Below are 17,949 nucleotides of genomic sequence, written 5' to 3'. Positions count from 1 at the left end.
AATCACTTGATTGAGGCTCGCTGCTAATAATCGGTGGCACTTAACTGGCTAAAGGCCACTGAATACGGAAGTTGGCACCCAACTCAAAGCTGGCTCTGTTGATGTTCAGCCTCTAAGGACCGGATTCTACGAACTGGGCTGGTACTGGCGGCCACCTAGAAAACGGCCGCCAATCGTGTGCCAATCGCGCAATGGTGCCGTTTATAGAATCGTGGCTACCTCAAACATAGGTGCTAGAAATGTAGCCCAGGGTTTTCAAAGCCAACAGTTCCAGCGACTCTGTCTAATGTGAATCGTGTCTACAGAAGCGCCTAAGATTGTTTCTGACATTAGCCACGCCTACTTCAGCCTTAGGCATTCAAAGGCACCCCTGTCGATGCGATCTAGGTGTCTGTTTTGTATAGGATTTCCTATCTTTCCTATCAGCCGTCCGGATTTCCTCCTTTTGAGGACATGTCCGGGGGTCCGGACGGCTTTTCAAAACCCGGCACTTGGTATGGGTTTTGAAAAGCTTTCCTTCGCATCGCTTTGGGCAGGAGGGCATCCGCGCATGCGTGTGCCGTCAGCACGTCGAATGCACGCATGCGCAGATGTCGTCCTGCCCGACAAGAGCAGGCAGCGTGGGCTGGGGTGGGACTGGGGCCTCCTGGGGGGAAGGGATGGGTGGAACTGGGCAGGCCTAGGGGCGGGTCTAGGGATCCGGATTTTCCAAACAAAAAATCTGTTAACCCTAGTTCTGTAGGACCCTCTAGGCGCCTACATTTTTTGTTTTTGAATCCTTTTTAAATGCTTTGCCACTTACGTTAGGTGCCAGTAGGGGGCACCTAGCAGCACTTAGTTTAAGGCACCATCAGGGTAGGATTAATTCGTCGAGGGCCCCTAGGCACCCAAGTACACCGGGCCCCCTGCCCCACCCTGCGCCCAGGCGGAAACAGGAAGCTGCGTCAGAGGGAAGCTTTAGGCAAGCAGCACTGCTTGCACAATTACAGTTCCCGTTGCCTTTCTTACCTGCGTTGCTTGCTTGTCTTACTTTCCGTCGATGGGTGGGGCCTGCGCTGCCGATTGTGGGGGGGGGGGGGGCCCACATTTCCGATCAATGCTGGAGGGACCCATCACTGTTTGGAAAAAAATAATGTTGAAGCCCTCCTACATCGGGCCCCCCCTGACCATTTCGGGCCCTAGGCACATGCCTACTTGGCCTATTGGTTAGTCCTGCCCTGGGCACCATTTATAGAATGGGCCTAAGTGGCCAGGTTTATTGCATAAAAATCTGTCCTATTTTTATGCAGTAACCCATGGCCATTTAAGTGATGAATATTGACATAGGTGGCTATGTCTTATCCAGCTTAAAAAGAACTGGCTATTCAAAACCAAAATCTGCACAGGTCCCAGCTTTGAATATCTGGGAATAATGCAGTCAGCGGTGAGCACAATGTTGACTATTGACTTCATAGCATCTAAACAAGGATGAAACAAAGGGAACATGGGTAAGGACATCGGAGGAGTGTCATGTCACAACACTCATAAGAACATAAGATGCGCCATCTCCGGATCAGACCTTCGATCCATCAAGTCCGGCGATCCGCACACGCGGAGGCCCTCCCAGGTGTACACCTGGCATAATTTGTAGTCACCCATATCCTTCTATGCCTCTCATAAGGAGATGTGCATCTAGTTTGCTTTTAAATCCTAGGACGGTCGATTGCGCAATAACCTCCCCAAACAAAGCTTGATAAGGAACAACGTGATCTCAAAAGGTCATTGTAGGGGGAAAAGCTCAGTTGAAATAGTAGGGAAGATTTAAAATGTTATAAACTAAATTTGGGGGGAGGATGGGGGGAGAGGTGAAAAGGGAAGGGGGTTGGAATTAGGGGGAGGGTATTGAGAGATGTAATGGGTATTTTGGAAATATATTTTGAAGAAATGAAATATTTGGAAATTAATATGATTTTTAATTTAATAATCATTTTATTGTATTATATTGTATATTTACTGATTTCTTCAATAAAAATGTTATAAATTAAAAGAAGATTCAGCTCTAATTCAGAGTGGTAGGTTATAGCACAGAGCTGGAATTTGGGTGCATAAAAATAGATAAATGTCACTTTTCAATTCATATCAACTTGTGGCACTTGTGTTGCCTGTATAAAGGGTTTCCGATCTCCATGGAAACTGAGCAGCTCAGCCTGCTGCAAAAGAAACGGAGCAGTGGCAGCGCTGGAAGGATGAAGACGGGGGACGGTGGGCTAACGAGCTCTTGTGGTTCGGCCATATCTTTTGAGAAAGTTTGGGGTCACGTATTGCGAATGAGATTCTAATAAGGTCAAGTGTGGATTGTTGTAGGTTGGCTGCACGCAACTGCAGCAGCCAGGAAGTCGCTCTATAAAGACGGCACCCACATATAGGCACCGGGGGGGGGGGGGATATTTTATAAACGGCGCCAAAATTTAGGCGCCGGTAAGCACCCTACCGGCACCTACGTTAATAGAGGTGCCGTAAAGTACCAACGTAGGCGTGATTCACAACAAAGATAGGTGTCGGAAAACCCTGGTCTACGTTTCCAGTGCCTATTTTTCATGGAGACATGATTCTCTATAGGATGCTGTCACCTGACTGACACGCGATCGGCCGCTTTTTAGGCATCCACCGATATCAGCACCCTATAGAGAACCCGGGCCTAAGAGTGCATGCAAATGCCCAAAATACTGCAATATATGTGCACTGCAAAAGTTAGAGGAATGGTCTAATGCCTGGCAACTAAAATTCAATGCAAAGAAATGCAGAGTAATGCATTTGGGGATTAATAATAGGAAGGAACCGTATATGCTGGGAGGAGAGAAGCTGATATGCACGGACGGGGAGAGGGACCTTGGGGTGATAGTGTCCGAAGATCTAAAGGCGAAAAAACAGTGTGACAAGGCAGTGGCTGCTGCCAGAAGGATTCTGGGCTGTATAAAGAGAGGCATAGTCAGAAGGAAGAAGGTGTTGATGCCCCTGTACAGGTCATTGGTGAGGCCCCACTTGGAGTATTGTGTTCAGTTTTGGAGACCGTATCTGGCGAAAGACGTAAGAAGACTTGAGGCGGTCCAGAGGAGGGCGACGAAAATGATAGGAGGCTTGCGCCAGAAGGCGTATGAGGAGAGACTGGAAGCCCTGAATATGTATACCCTAGAGGAAAGGAGAGACAGGGGAGATATGATTCAGATGTTCAAATACTTAAAGGGTATTAACGTAGAACAAAATCTTTTCCAGAGAAAGGAAAATGGTAAAACCAGAGGACATAATTTGAGGTTGAGGGGTGGTAGATTCAGGGGCAATGTTAGGAAATTCTACTTTACAGAGAGGGTGGTGGATGCCTGGAATGCGCTCCCAAGAGAGGTGGTGGAGAGTAAAACTGTGACTGAGTTCAAAGAAGCGTGGGATGAACACAGAAGATTTAGAATCAGAAAATAAGATTAAAGATTGAACTAGGCCAGTTACTGGGCAGACTTGCACGGTCTGTGTCTGTGTATGGCCGTTTGGTGGAGGATGGGCAGGGGAGGGCTTCAATGGCTGGGAGGGTGTAGATGGGCTGGAGTAAGTCTTAACAGAGATTTCGGCAGTTGGAACCCAAGCACAGTACAGGGTAAAGCTTTGGATTCATGCCCAGAAATAGCTAAGAAGAAAATAAATAAATAAATAAATTTAAATTGAATCAGGTTGGGCAGACTGGATGGACCATTCGGGTCTTTATCTGCCATCATCTACTATGTTACTTAGGGGTGCAAATGCCAATATTCTGGCTGCATGCTATTCTATAGGATGGCGGCTAACTCTGCACATAATTTGAAAGCGGGTATATACATGGAAGTGTGGGCAAGGTGCAGCTTTGCATTTAAATGATAAAATACTATAATTTAAGCATATTTATTGAGTATTTTGCACCAGCTCTAGTATTCTATGAAGAAAAGTAGGTGCCAGGGGGTGTCAATATTCAGAGCGATTTAAGCAGGCCAGAGAGCCTATCGGTTGCTGAATGCTGATATTCAGCAGCAATAATCTGGGCAGTGCTGCTGAATATCAACTGACTGACCCCCAAAAGTGGGCCGGTCAGAGGCGGGCCAGGGGGCGGTGCTGGGGAAGAGCCAGTGCTTATGTTGGTTCCAGTAATATTCAGCCAGCATAAGTATTTTTACTTTTTTTTTTGGGGGGGGGGGAGGAGGTGAAAAATAACCCCTTTCACCCCCTCCTCAGGGTCCGATTGTAAAAGACCATGCACTAGAGAATAACACGGGGATAAATTTGCCTCTGTCCCTGCAGGATCTATCTTCATCCCTATCCTGTCCCTATCCCATCCCTGCAAGCTATGTCCTCACCCGATTTTTTTTTTTTATACTGTTCAAATTTAAACTGAATCAGGTTGGGCAGACTGGATGGACTATTTGAGTCTTTATCTGCCGTCATCTACCATGTTACTATGTCCCTTTCCCCATACCTGTGTAACGTTCCTGGCACGAGTAGCAAGCTGCTGTCACAGCAGCGTTGGCTCTTCCTCTAACATCACTTCTTAGGCGCAGGTCCAGGAAGTGACAGGAGATGTACAGCCGAAGCTGGCGCAACAGCAGGTTGGGGGTTCCTGCTTGTGCCAGGAACGTTACAGAGGTATGGGGGGGAGGGAAGCAACATAATGTGCAGCGGTGGGGTAGGGGGAGGGCAGAGAGGAAAACAGGTGCCAGCGCCCGGGGCGGTCCGCCCCCCCCCCCTCCCCTTACGACGCCACTGCTTGTAGGGACAGGACAGAACTCACGGGATGGGGATAGGTCCCAAGTGGTCTGGGACAAAATATGTCCCCTTGTCATTCTCTACCATGCACATCTATAAATAAATAGCCTTTTCATGAAATGAGGTATGAATGCTTTTTATCTCCCTCCAAAGTATGGCTTCGTTTGCTGCTCCATTCTCTCCTTCTGCAAGTCACTTCAGCATGACTCAGCCTTGCATTGCAGTTCCTGGTCCACCCATGCTGCCCAAGATGACATGCCACACACACCAACGAGCCATATGCACATCCAGGTCTACAACCAGTTTTCAAAACAATTCAGCTTTTAGCTACTGTGGGGGTTTTGTCTTAATATTTTACCTTCCGCTTAGGGGGAAAAAGTTTGAGAAAGCAATTGAAGTTTGTTGAGAATCACAAAGATTACACAAAATTCTCATTTCTTTCTTTGATGAGATAAAGACTCTACATGAAAGACAGAACCTCCAGGGATTACATTAACGAAGCATTTTATTGTGTAGAGGGCCATAATGAGTAAGGATCTCCTGGTGCTTCGAAGAATAGCCTAGTTGTAGAGATTTTCTTTTTCCTTTCCTCTCCCAGCATCCCTCTGGCCTGAAGCCTCCGTCAACACTTTCTTTTTCCAAACTCACCTCAAAACAAGCTTTAGTTTGACACTAATGAGAGACGGATCAACAGTGCATTCTGATGCCAAATCGATGGGTCAAGATATTCTAAGACACAGCTGCATATTAAGATAAACTGATAGAGCACAATATGAAATCTTAAATTTAAACGGATAACTTATCTGTTTAAAGTTAGGACCAGAACTGCACTTACCACCTATAGGCCCTCCTGGACAAAGTTTTGTGAATGGCTCCCCTCCTCCTGGTCTAGCAGCACCCATTCTCCCCACTGTCCTAGTCCAGCAGTGCAGCTTGCCTAGGGTTATCATATGACTCCAGAAAAAGGAAATCAAAAATAACACATCCCTCAAAAATAACAAACTTTCTTATAATAAAGCTTTACAAAGGGTAGGATTAGCTAAGAGACATGGAGGGGTAATCAACGGGGCAAAACCCTCCAACTACCTCGCCACTCAATCATTGCTGATATCCTCCACACTTTTTAGCTTTTTTATATTTTATAACATTTTATTGAAGGAAATATAATATTCATTTTCATTTCAATTAGATTCACAATTATTATATTTTCATACAAATTTTGAACAGTCCTTCAAAATATTTTTCCAAATGACCCATTGCAAAACATGTTATACCCCCACTTCCCTTCTTGCCCCAAATCTTTCTCCCAGAGCACGAAGTATGATTATTTATATTCTACATTGAAGCTTTGATATACATTCATTGCATCACAATACCTAGTAATATGTGTCATCTTCCATTCAGGGGGAGGGGGGGGAAAGGGGGGAATCTTCCATTTTATAAAATTTTAAATTATGAAAAATTGGTTAACTTCAAATCACTTCAATAAGGCTTAATTTGTGAAAAAACACTTTGCTATAACATGGTTCTTTGGTTCCTAAGTGGACACGTTTCGCTGACAAGCTGAACCACTATTATCATTAGCAGCAAGGAAAGGTAAATATCTGATAAATGAGATTTCTCTTAAATTCAAAGTGGCTCTAATTCGCTGCTGAACGGCTGAGGGATGTGTTATTTTTTTATTAACATTCACGTTTTCCCTCCCTGTTGTTTATGCTTTAATGTATTTTTCACGTTCCCTTTTTTTTTTTTTTTTTTTTGTCCAGAAGAAGGAAGACAGATTGCAACATCTGTGTTTTACTTCCATTGAAAGCAATGGAAGTACAGAGGATGGAATGCAGTGAGGGGTGGGCGAGGTTGTCCGCCCCGGGTGCCATGTTGGTAGGGGCGCCTCTCTGCCCTTACTCCTTCCTTCGCCACACACACACGCACCCCTTCCCTTCCCCCATACCTCTAGTTCACTGCCACAAGCAACAGCTTTAATGTGCTCCTCGCGACCGCATCATCTTTCCCGCTGACACCGCGTCCTTGTGTTGTTGGCGGGAGAGAGGACAGGGTCGCGAGGAGCACATTAAAGTTCTTGTTGCTCACAGTGGTGGTATGGGGAAGGGGGCACGCGTGCATCGAGGGGGACTGGGTGGCAGAGACAAGGGCGTGGGAGGGGCTCCACTGCCCCTCTCTCACCCTCGCTAAGTTACTGATGGAAAGATACATCTGGGTTTTACTTTTATTGAAAGCAATGGAAGTAAAACCCAGATGTCTCAATCCGTCCTCCTTTTTCTGGAGCCATATGGATATGGTAACCCTAAGCTTACCTACCTACCTGCTAAACCACTTCCCAGAGATAAAAGCAAGAAAGAGGTGTAAAGCGGCTGTGAGTCTGCACCACTGATTTCTCTGCCAGACCTGCTCCCTTCTGACATGGGCTCCTTTGCATCTCTTATGTCTTCTTTTTTCCAGGAGGCTGGTCATCATATTTTCCCTTTATCATATTCAGCTGGAACACATCAGAAACGTTTGTTTCAGTACTGTTGGCTCTTAAACTTTGGAATGGGCTTCCCTTGGCTGTCAGAACTGAACCATCCTTTCAAAAATTGAAGGGCACTCTCAAGAGCAGGGCTGCCCAAGTCCAGTCCTTGAGATCTACTGGCAGGCCAGCTTATAAAATTGACTTTCATGTTTGTACACGAGGCAACAGAGGGCCAAGTGACTTGCCCAAGATCACAAGACATGGCAGTGGGACTTGAACCCTGGCTTCTCTGGTTCTCTGCTCACTACTCCAACCTTTAGGGTCCTGATGCACTCTAATATTGAATAGAAAACCACTTATGAGGTCAACACCTGTCCAATTATATTATGTCATACATCTAAAGTTGGATCAACCCATTGTAGATCTTATTCTACAACTGAATCTCTTTATTACTCCACAATAACTGATCTCTAGCGCTGTTAATAACTAGCTTCTAACCTTGTTAATTCTAATCAATTTGTACCATCTTTTAACCATTGTAAACCGCATAGAATTTCAAGGTCCTGCGGCATATAAACTGTTATTATTATTTATTAATTGTATGAGGTTGACAAATGAGCAGCCACATTTTCTGTTCGAAATGGGAAGGCTTGCGAGTACTTCAGTCTATAAAAGCCTTAGTCCTGTTTCCTGCTTAAGTCTTCTGCTGCAAAAACTTATCTTTGTTTCTACTTCTTCTTTTCCATTTGTTCTCTTCTATTTTCCTTACTTCATCTGCTGCCTCTTACTGTCTATTCTTTGCTTCTTTTTCTTCTCTTCTGTTTCCTCTACCATTGCACATTTACATCTGTCAGCCCCAAACGCCAGACTTGTTGATGAGTCCCAGTGACCGTGGAGATGAAGACCTGGACATGGACTATCCAGAAGACAGAGGGAATTGGACTGGAAAGCTAGATTTCCTACTCTCTTGTATTGGATACTGTGTGGGGCTAGGAAATGTTTGGCGGTTTCCTTACAGAGCCTACACCAATGGAGGAGGTACATAATTTTAGTCGTATGATGTTCATCCTGTGATCACATCTAAGATTTTCACTATACCACTAAGCTCAGAGCCTATCAATATAAGAAAGTCATAACACCCAATGCCGCCAACAGGTTAAATAAGAGGCCTTTCAAACTTATTGGAAGTTGTAAATTTCTATTGCTCCATCATGTTTGATTTGGCCGTCTTATCATATAACCATCTGTTTGGAGAAACAGTCTTAAGATTATCAGTGTTCTTCAAACCGGTCCCAGAGAACTCCCTAGCCGTTAGCTTTGTGTACATCACCTCAGCTGCATGCAAATCTAACTCATGAATATTCATTGGGTATATTCTGAAAACCACACTGACTAGAGGTACTTGAGGACTAGTTTGAGAAATTCTGATGTAGTTGAATTCTGACACTGGCGGTACTAGGAACAGAGGAAATTTTTTTAAAAAAATTTCTTATGGACTAAGCTGAGGTGGAATAGTGGCAGAAGAGAATCCAGTAAAGTAATCAGAACTGTGGGACATTTCTTAGCATCACAAAGTGTTACTCAAATTACTAGAACACATTTAGGGCACACCTGGTAAAAATGTCACTCTGGGACAATTATGCAGGCTCTGAGCTTCTGATAATTGTATGTATTTACTATGTCATTGAACAAACGTTTCAACAGATTCCTATTTGCTAGTCCCACCAACCTCAGACTTTGTGTTTTATGAAAAATAAGAGTGCTCCAGTTTAATGATTCTTGGGAAATCAGAATAGTATGGACACCATACCCCTAGGATTGTGAGCAGACCAAAAACAGACCGAAGCAGTCCAAGGTAATTAGAATACAACTTTACTCAAAGATATACACCAAATGGTGAGAATATGATAAATAAATACAGATAACTAGAATTATCAGACGTGTGTAAATCTAAGATGAATATAATACATGATACTGGTATTAAGCACATAAGTCAGTGTTAGAATGAATTATAGGACACAAAATGAGTATTGTGTGTATACACACAGGACAAGCTTACAGCCTGGCTGCCCTGAGTAGGCCTGTTCTTACCATCAGAAGCTAAGCAGAGTCAGGCCTGACTAGCATGTGGATGGGAGACCATCAGGAACCACCAAGACTAGCACCTGGATGGGAGACCACCAGGTGCCATAGGCTGAGGGGCTCCATGTTGGACAGCAGTAACACAGTGGAGCCACACACTGCACAGTAGAAGGCAATGGCAGGCCACTCCTGTACTCTGCTATGAACCATCACAGGGTGGATTCCTTACTGTACATGTTGTCATGAGTCAGTGGCATAATCCATCCATCCATAGGATGAGGGTATTAACCATCACAGAAACACTCAAGGTCTGTTTTATACTACCATTACAGAAACTCATGTATTGTAACTGCATTGCAGAAGCTCATGTAAATTGCTCTGAATTGACTCCACAGTCATTAGTAGCAGTACTTTCAATATACAACAAAGAACACTGGAGGGATGAAAACTGCCTTGGGGACTAATGATGCTGCTGCTTCAATAATAATAATAATTTATTCTTATATACCGCCAAAGCCATGTTAGTTCGAGGCGGTTTACAACAAGAAGAGCTGGACAATCGGTGAAAAAGAATTATAGTGGCATTGTCAAGTACAAGTGGAAAGGGTGGATACAAGTTGAGTGGGAGTAAGTCAGAGTGATAGACACAGAGTAGAGGCGTCGCGTAAATGTAGGAAGCGTACACGGTAAGGCATTAAGAGTTCTTGGTTACAAATCGGTTGAACAGGTTTGTTTTAACTAGTTTTCTAAAGTTAAGATAGGATGAGGCATGCTTAATGATGTTACCCAGCCAACCGTTCTTTTGGCCTGCCTGGAAGGCAAGAGTTCTGTGCAGATATCTCTTGAATCTGCAAGCCTTTAATGTTGGGTGGCTAAACATGTGTACCCTGCGAGTAGGCCTGGTGGAACAGTCCAAGTTGAAGTGGGAAACCAGATAAATGGGGGCCAAACCTTGAATGGATTTGAAACATAGATGGGCAAATTTGAACAGTACTCTTGCTTCCAGGGGCAGCCAGTGAAGTTTTTGGTAGAAGGGGATTAGATGTTCCCATTTTTTTGATACCAAAAATCAGTCGAACTGCCGAATTTTGTATGATTCGGAATTTTTGGATGATTTTCTTGAAGGACCCAAATGATGTTGCAATAGTCAAGCAGGCTTAAAATGGAAGATTTCACCAGTAAGTGGAATGATGCTGCATCAAAGTATTTTCTGTTGGTTCTTAGTTTCCACAATGTCGAGAAGCCTTTTCTAACCAATAACTCAGTGTAAGCATCTAGAGTGAGGTAGCAGTCCAGCGTCACTCCCAGAATTTTTATGGTGTCAGTAATAGGAAAGATATGGCTGTTCATTCGGACTCGCCAGGAAGAATTTGGTTTTTTCTGAGTTGAGTTTGAGTTTGAATTCAGCCATCCAAGATTCAATTTGCTTTAAAGTTGATGCCAGGTGGTTCTTGGTCTCGGAAGTCAGACTTGTTAGAGGAAGAACTATGGTGATGTTGTCAGCATAGATATAGAATTTGACTTTTAAGCTTTGCAGCAGATTTCCCAAAGAGGCTAGGTAAATGTTAAACAGAGTGGGGGATAGGGGGGAGCCCTGCGGGACTCCGCATGGGTTTATCCAGCTGGCGGATAGATTATTATCGCTATAGACTCGGTACGAACGTGTAGTCAAGAAACCTCGAAACCATTTTAACACATTACCCGAGAGACCAATAGACTCCAGACAGTCAATTAGGATAATATGAACGACTAAGTCGAAGGCGCTACTCAAGTCTAGCTGCAGGATTAGTGCGCTTGTACTCTGGCTGAGTAAATTCAGGAGGGAATCTAGCAATGAGGCAGTAACTGTTTCCGTGTTGAACCCGGATCGAAAATCTGATTGGTTGTCATGTAATATGTTGTGTTTGTCCAGGTACGTTACTAAGTTCTGGTTTACCAAACCTTCCATCAGCTTGACAAATAAGGGAATGCTCGCAATGGGTCTGTAATTCGATGTCAGCTTGATAGATTCTTTGGGGTTTTTTACAATTGGTGTGATTAAGATCTGACCTGACTCCTCGGGGAAGGTGCCTGACAGTAAAAGAGAAGAGAGCCAATTGTGTAATCTGGCTTTGAAGGTGACTGGGGCAGCTTTCATGATGTTTGGAGGGCAACAGTCTAATCTGCAGTAGGAATCGACGTATTTCAAGTAGAATTTGCAGCATTGTTGCCAGGTGGGGATAGAAAATTTGTTCCAGGACATGTCTATCTGGGGTTCGACTGTTTGTGAGCCACTGGGTAGTTCAGGTGGTTGTGTGTAGTGGCTTCAGTCTGTGTTTGGTCCGCTCACCATCCCACCAATCTGACTTTTGAAGACCATTTGCCTATTTGCTTTCTGGGACCATTTGCTTAGAGGGACCACTAAGAAATCCACAAAATCGGACTGGTCACCCTTTTCATGCATCTATTTCCAAAGCATACACATAATAATAAAAAAAGTATAATCTTCAAATTTGGATTGGTCCTGAAGTCCACAGTGGAATTTATCTAATTCTGAGAATTTTCAGTACATAACACCAACCTAAGTTGTCTTAATTTTCTCAGCTCTGCCTCTGTGTTTTTTCAGGAGCCTTTCTTGTTCCATATTTCATCATGTTGGCAATTTGTGGAATCCCTATCTTCTTCATGGAGCTTTCACTTGGCCAATTTTCCAGTCTGGGACCACTTTCGGTTTGGAAGATAAGCCCCCTTTTCAAAGGTGAGTCACATCTCTGGTCTTAGCCTTTTTGAACTGGTGTAGGAGAAACAATGGATTCATGGTCAACTTGAAAATCGGCCTCTAGTCTAGACTGTTCTTGCCAAGCTTAAATAGAATATCTCGTGCTGAGTGTTTGAGAGGCCATTTTAGGTTTTCTAATTATGGCACGGTCACTGTGACAGATAAGTTTATGAGTATCTCGGAGCATTCCACTGAAAATTCCAATAATTCTTGAAGTCATTCTTGTTAAGAGAACTTTCTGATTATAAAAGACTTTTTTTTTTTTACCTGGAACAAAGAATGTTCTTCTCAAAACAAACAAGTGTATCTTTTCCTCAGGATGCCATGCCTAAAGCCTGGAAACTCCAGTAAGGCTTAGCTCTATCTCAGTGAGGAATAACTGAGGCAGTGCACTATGTCTCTGATGATTTCAGTGACTTTCTGCTAAATATCGCTGTGGGTATATATTTTCTTTATCATTCATTATTTTCTGTCTTAATCTCCAGTGGTCCACCTAGTATGTGATCTGATAGCAACCATATTGCTTTCTGTGCCTCTATCTTCGTGCATTAGTTCAACCAGACTATCAAGTCGGGGACTATGCCAATAACTAGCTTCTTTGGAATAGCAGAAAAACGTGGTACTGGCATATAGGGGTAAGGCAGGGATCCTCGAATCCATTCCTTACGGTCCACAATTCAGCCTGGTTTTCAGGATTTCCACCATACATATGTAGAGGATCTAGTCGGGTATAAACTAACGTTTTAGCAACCATGTTGCGGCTTTCTTCAGGGTATGCTGTGCGGTCTGCAGTTTGCTTTTATTAATAGTGGGCCCACTGATCTGATTGGGAACAGGGCGATCTGCTGGTCACCAATTTGAATTTTGGTGGGACAGTCAGTTGGTCTTTTTTCCCATAGAATGGAAAAGTTTCTGGTGCGTTTAAGACTTTTTTCCCCCTGAAGATGGGTTTTACGTTCTCTGAAGGTTGTGGCAAATTGACTTTCCCGCCAAAATTCAAATAGGTGACCAACGGACAGCCCCCAATCGGGTCAGTGGACCCACTATTTACAAACGCAAACTACATACTCTGAAGAAAGCCACAGAATGATGGCTGAAACGTCAGTTTCTACCTAACAAGATGGAAGTGAGATCCAGAAACCTACAACAAGCGTGTATAGGATTGACTTGCCTTCTCTGCTTCCATTGCATGCAAATAGAGTTCATCTATATTTAGGGTTACCAGACGTCGCGATTAATCCGAACATGTTCAGGTATCTGGATGGTTTTTCAAAATCTGGCATTTTGTCTGGGTTTTGAAAAACTTCTGGCTTGGGACCACTTTGGAAGGGCATCTGTGCGTGCATGGGATGCAATGTCAGTGACATCAGTGCGTGACATCTGTGCATGCGCCGATGCCCTCCCGATGCAGATCCGAGCATGAGAACAGGTTGAGGGGGCAGGGCTGGTGGGGGGGGGGGGTGAGACTGGGGCGGAACAGGATGGGCCTGGGGCAGGGCCATGAGTCCGGATTTTACAACAGTAAAAATCTGGTAACCCTATAGCAGGTAACACCAGGCTGGGCTGTGAGCCTCAAGGACTGCATTTGAGAGCCCTGGTGTGGGGGCTGTGCAGTAATTTTGGTCACTACAAGCAGACTGTACACTGAATTTTGTTTCTCTGTTTGTCAGGGATTGGGATGGGCACAATCCTAATTGTCTCCCTTGTGGCCATCTACTACAATATGATTATCGCCTATGTGCTCTTTTACCTTTTCGCTTCACTGACCAATGACCTGCCTTGGCAGCACTGTGGCAACTGGTGGAACACAGACCTCTGCCTAGACCATCGAATCATCCGAGCCGGGAACTCTGTCCTTCCCATCAACATAAGCAGCACCGTTAGCCCCAGTGAGGAGTACTGGAGGTAAGAAGTCCATCAGTAGAACGAGGCAGGTGTGGGGTGTGCAGGTGATCTGTCTGCCGTCCATCATGGTGCTGGTAATGGAAGAGATAGGATCATCCGCTCCACATTACTGGTGCATTGTAAAGACTGGTGCCAGAATTTGCAAACTAATTGCCATAATTAAAGTCAATTATTAATTAGTATAATTATTAAAGTTAATAAGTACTTAACTGACACCAGTTGGGGTAGAGATTGGGGCCCAGATTCTCTAAATGGCTCTGGTTTTTTAGGCGCTTGTAAGCGTTCAAGCTAAGTGAAAAACGCCATTTAGATTTATTTATTTATTCGATTATTTTTTTTTTTTTTTTTTTTTTTTTTTTTTTTTTTAGCCCGTCCTCCCAAAAGAGCCCAGAACGGGTTACAATGAATATATTGGTGCATTAAAATTATAAGTAAGATAGGTACTTAGAAATTCCCTTACTGTCCCGAAGGCTCACAATCTAACTAAAGTACCAGGAAAAATGACAATTAGAAGAGTAATAAAGAAAGAAAAGAGAGATAGAGGAGAAAAATAAGAAAATAAACATACTAATAAGATTACAATGATCTAAAGGAATTTGAAAGGTTAAAAAGAGGGGAGATAAGAATAGATGCAGAGGGAGAACCGTTGAAGCAATAGAATTCTGGGGAAATTTAAATGAAATTTGAATGATAAAATAAAACAAAACAAGTGGTAAAACAATGAGTGAGATTAAAAAAATATATCATAAACTAAAAAGAAGTGAAAATAAAATCAAAACTGAAGTCCAGCTTGAACGGGCCCCCGAGCCAACCGTTGGTCCGATGGCCGGACTGCAGCCCTCCTCCGTCGGCTCTCCCTGTTTCAAACTGACTTTCAAGGTGCCTATCGGAACCTTAAAAAAACCGGCCCCAGAATCATGCCTCCCTAGGCACTTTACAGCGCCTAACACACTTTTTTGTTACGGAGACAGCATACAGAGCAGGTAAATTTGTTGCATCTCCTTTGATACCACCAGTTCATGGGACCCCTGATGAAGATGTATCGATCGAAACACGGACTGTGTTGGGTCCAATAATCTGTACCAAGTGGTTTGCTTGTACGCAACAAATTGTTTGTTGGTTTTAAATAAACTTTGCCTCTTATACATCCGTCTGCAGTTTTTTTTTTTTTTTTTCTTGGCTTTGTTCCATTGCATCTTCACTGCAGGTTTGTTGCATTTGTGCTTTGTTCAATATCGAATGCACACTGAAAGCTGAGAAATCACATTCTCCGCAGTAGTACGATGAACATATGTAGGAGATACTTAAACTTATACTCGTTTTACTGACTTCTCTTTTTAAAAAAAATTAATCTTTATTCATTTTTAAAACTCACAATAAGTGTAACATAAAATACAATAATTTCATACTTTAACATCACTTAATATATCATCAAATTCTAACTCGCATCAAATATCCCCCCCTCCCTTATACCAAACAATTATTCCTAAGCAAAAGAAATCATAAAATATTCCCACCCCACCCCCACCCTGGACGTGTATAAACAAAAGGGAAAAAAATGAATATTTATTCTATGCAGTAATTTCAGTCTTTACAGTATCTTGTTAATGGCTCCCAAATAGCCTGAAATTTCTTAAAATGTCCTTGCTGCATGGCAATTATCCTTTCCATTTCTCTTTTCATAGTCGCTATGTCCTGCACATTCAAGGCAGTTCAGGAATCGGGGATCCAGGAAGAATTCGATGGAATTTGTGTCTCTGCCTCCTCCTCGCTTGGGTTATTGTATATCTCTGCATTCTCAAGGGAGTCAAATCATCAGGCAAGGTAATTCCATTATTCCAGAGTGCCGAATGAATCCACTCCTGTATTGTTTACAAGGGGCCGCTGAAAAATTCTCAGCCCAACCACCAAAATTGGGGTAGTCTCTATCGAGGGCTATACATGGAGTCCAGTGATTTTCCACCGCTTTTGTTCTGTATTTTTCAGACCACAAAAAAAGTGGAAAATCAGTGGACTAAGGTCCGGATTCTCTATATGGCGCCGATATTGGTGGGCACCTAAAAAGTGGCAGCCGATCGCGTGTTATTCATGTGATGGCACCATATATAGAATTGCACTATTGGGAAAGATAGGCACTGGAAATTAGGTCAGGGCTTTCCGGGCCTACATTTCTGTGTCGTGAATCGTGCCCACGTAGGTGCTTTAGGTCACCTAATGCCACTTCCAGGGTTAGCCACACCCACAGTGGTGTTTGGCGACCTAAAAAGCCTATGGAGGTGCGATTCTGGCACTGATTTTGTAAGTGCTAGTAGGCGCTTTAAATTTCCTGTTTTTTTGCCTTTTTAAAATGGCGTCTCTTTATTAACTTAGGGCTCCTTTTATGAAGCCGCGCTAGCGAGGTTAACGCACGCGACGCTTCATCACGCGTTAACCCCCACGCTGGCCTAAAAACTACCGCCTGCTCAAGGCAGGCATTGGCAGCTAGCGCAGCCGGTAGTTTAGCATGGCTTGATTAAAAGGAGCCCTTAGGCGCTGGTATTGAAAGTAATTGGCACCAGAAGAACCACAACCTTTTCTATTTTCGGACCTCAGCTTTGGAACAAACTTTCAATCTATTTGCGCGCTGAAACCTCCTTAGAAAAATTTAAAAGTAATCTAAAAAGCTATCTTTATAAAAATGCTTATGAATCTTAGATCAGACAATCCTTTTGATTCTCCTATTCACTTTTAGATCAGGTCTCTCCTTAACAATTACTCTTAGACTGTCTTCATAAAAAAATTGTTCTTCCCTAATTGTTCTATTTTAATTGTTTATTTTAAATCAAATGTAATTTACCCTCTAAAGGGGTAATAATAATAAAAAAAACGTCTAAAAAGTGTCCTAAATGGCTACTTGGACCATTCTGATTGGCCCAGGCACCTTAGGCCCCACCTGTGGGCGGGCCTTTGGGACGGCTGGGCCAATCTGGCCCCATGCTGCCGGTGGCTGCCTGCCGGACAGGCAGGTTTGGCTCCCGTCTGTCCGGCCAACTTAACAAAAGGTACGGGGAAGGGGGTGGGGGGTGGGGGGGGTCGTGGGTCAGCTGGGGGGGCGATCGGGGGTTCTGGGGGGGCAATCATTGGGGGGAGGGGGTTCCGTCGAGGGCAGGAGGGCCTGGGATCCCTCCTGCCTGTATTGTAATGGGGGGTGAGGGTAGGGGGGTCGCCGGGGCCAGGAGAGCTTGGGCTCTCTCCTGGCCCGATGTTAATGGGCGGGGCAAGAGGGCTTGGGCTCCCTCTTGCCCCGATATCGTCTGGGATGCCGCGGTTGGCTGGGTCAAGAGGGCTTGAGCTCCCTCTTGTCCCGATGTTGTCAGGAGGGGGGGGGGGGGGGTCGCGGTTTGACATGGCAGGAGAGCTTGGGCACCCTCCTGCCCGGATGGTTGTGGGGGGAGGGATTCTGTAACCGGTGTTGTTTTTGACAGACACCGGTTACAGAATCCAGCTTTTAGGCGAAGGACTGGCTCCTCCTTCGCCTAAAAGCCCTTCTGTTGGACGTTTGGGGCTTAGGCGTTTTTTTGTTTCATTATGGCTGAAAAGTGTAGATGTGGTGTGGGTGTACTTTTAGACGTAGTGGTGATTGGACGTTTAGTCAGAGGAAGGCCATAATCAAAACAAGGACGTTTGGTTTGGTTACGGACACTTTCCCTGCTTCTGCGTTGAACGTTTAAGGACTTAGGCCAAAAGGGGACTTAGACGCTTTTTTTGATTATGCCCCTCTAATTCTTTATGTATCTTTAATGTAATTATGGATAAAATTGTATGTATATGGTTTTAAACTGTTTTATTTGTTCCCCCCCCCCCCAATTATTATTGTTATACTCATTGAAAATACTTGATATTGCGTTTAAATCAAAATCTCAATAAACTTGAAACTAGAATTTCCCTCCTCAGTGGAGACTGCCCCAACTTTGTTGGTTTGCTGAGAACTTTT

At 43.9% G+C, this 17,949-nt stretch overlaps 1 protein-coding gene across 3 annotated transcripts in view; it reads left to right on the top strand.

The window, feature by feature from the left end:
* Positions 1–17,949, top strand: part of SLC6A7 (solute carrier family 6 member 7) — a 79,868-nt gene that overhangs the window by 5,555 nt on the left and 56,364 nt on the right. For all 3 annotated transcript variants that reach the window (XM_033927296.1, XM_033927297.1, XM_033927298.1), the window contains 4 exons: positions 8,086–8,269; positions 11,919–12,050; positions 13,742–13,976; positions 15,662–15,800. In XM_033927296.1, the coding sequence (XP_033783187.1) occupies positions 8,086–8,269; positions 11,919–12,050; positions 13,742–13,976; positions 15,662–15,800 (690 nt within the window). The remainder of the gene's footprint in view (positions 1–8,085; positions 8,270–11,918; positions 12,051–13,741; positions 13,977–15,661; positions 15,801–17,949) is intronic.

The sequence above is a fragment of the Geotrypetes seraphini genome, chromosome 18 (genome assembly GCF_902459505.1).
Source record: "Geotrypetes seraphini chromosome 18, aGeoSer1.1, whole genome shotgun sequence".
NCBI lineage: Eukaryota > Metazoa > Chordata > Amphibia > Gymnophiona > Dermophiidae > Geotrypetes > Geotrypetes seraphini.
This window is presented reverse-complemented; position numbering and strand designations above follow the sequence as displayed.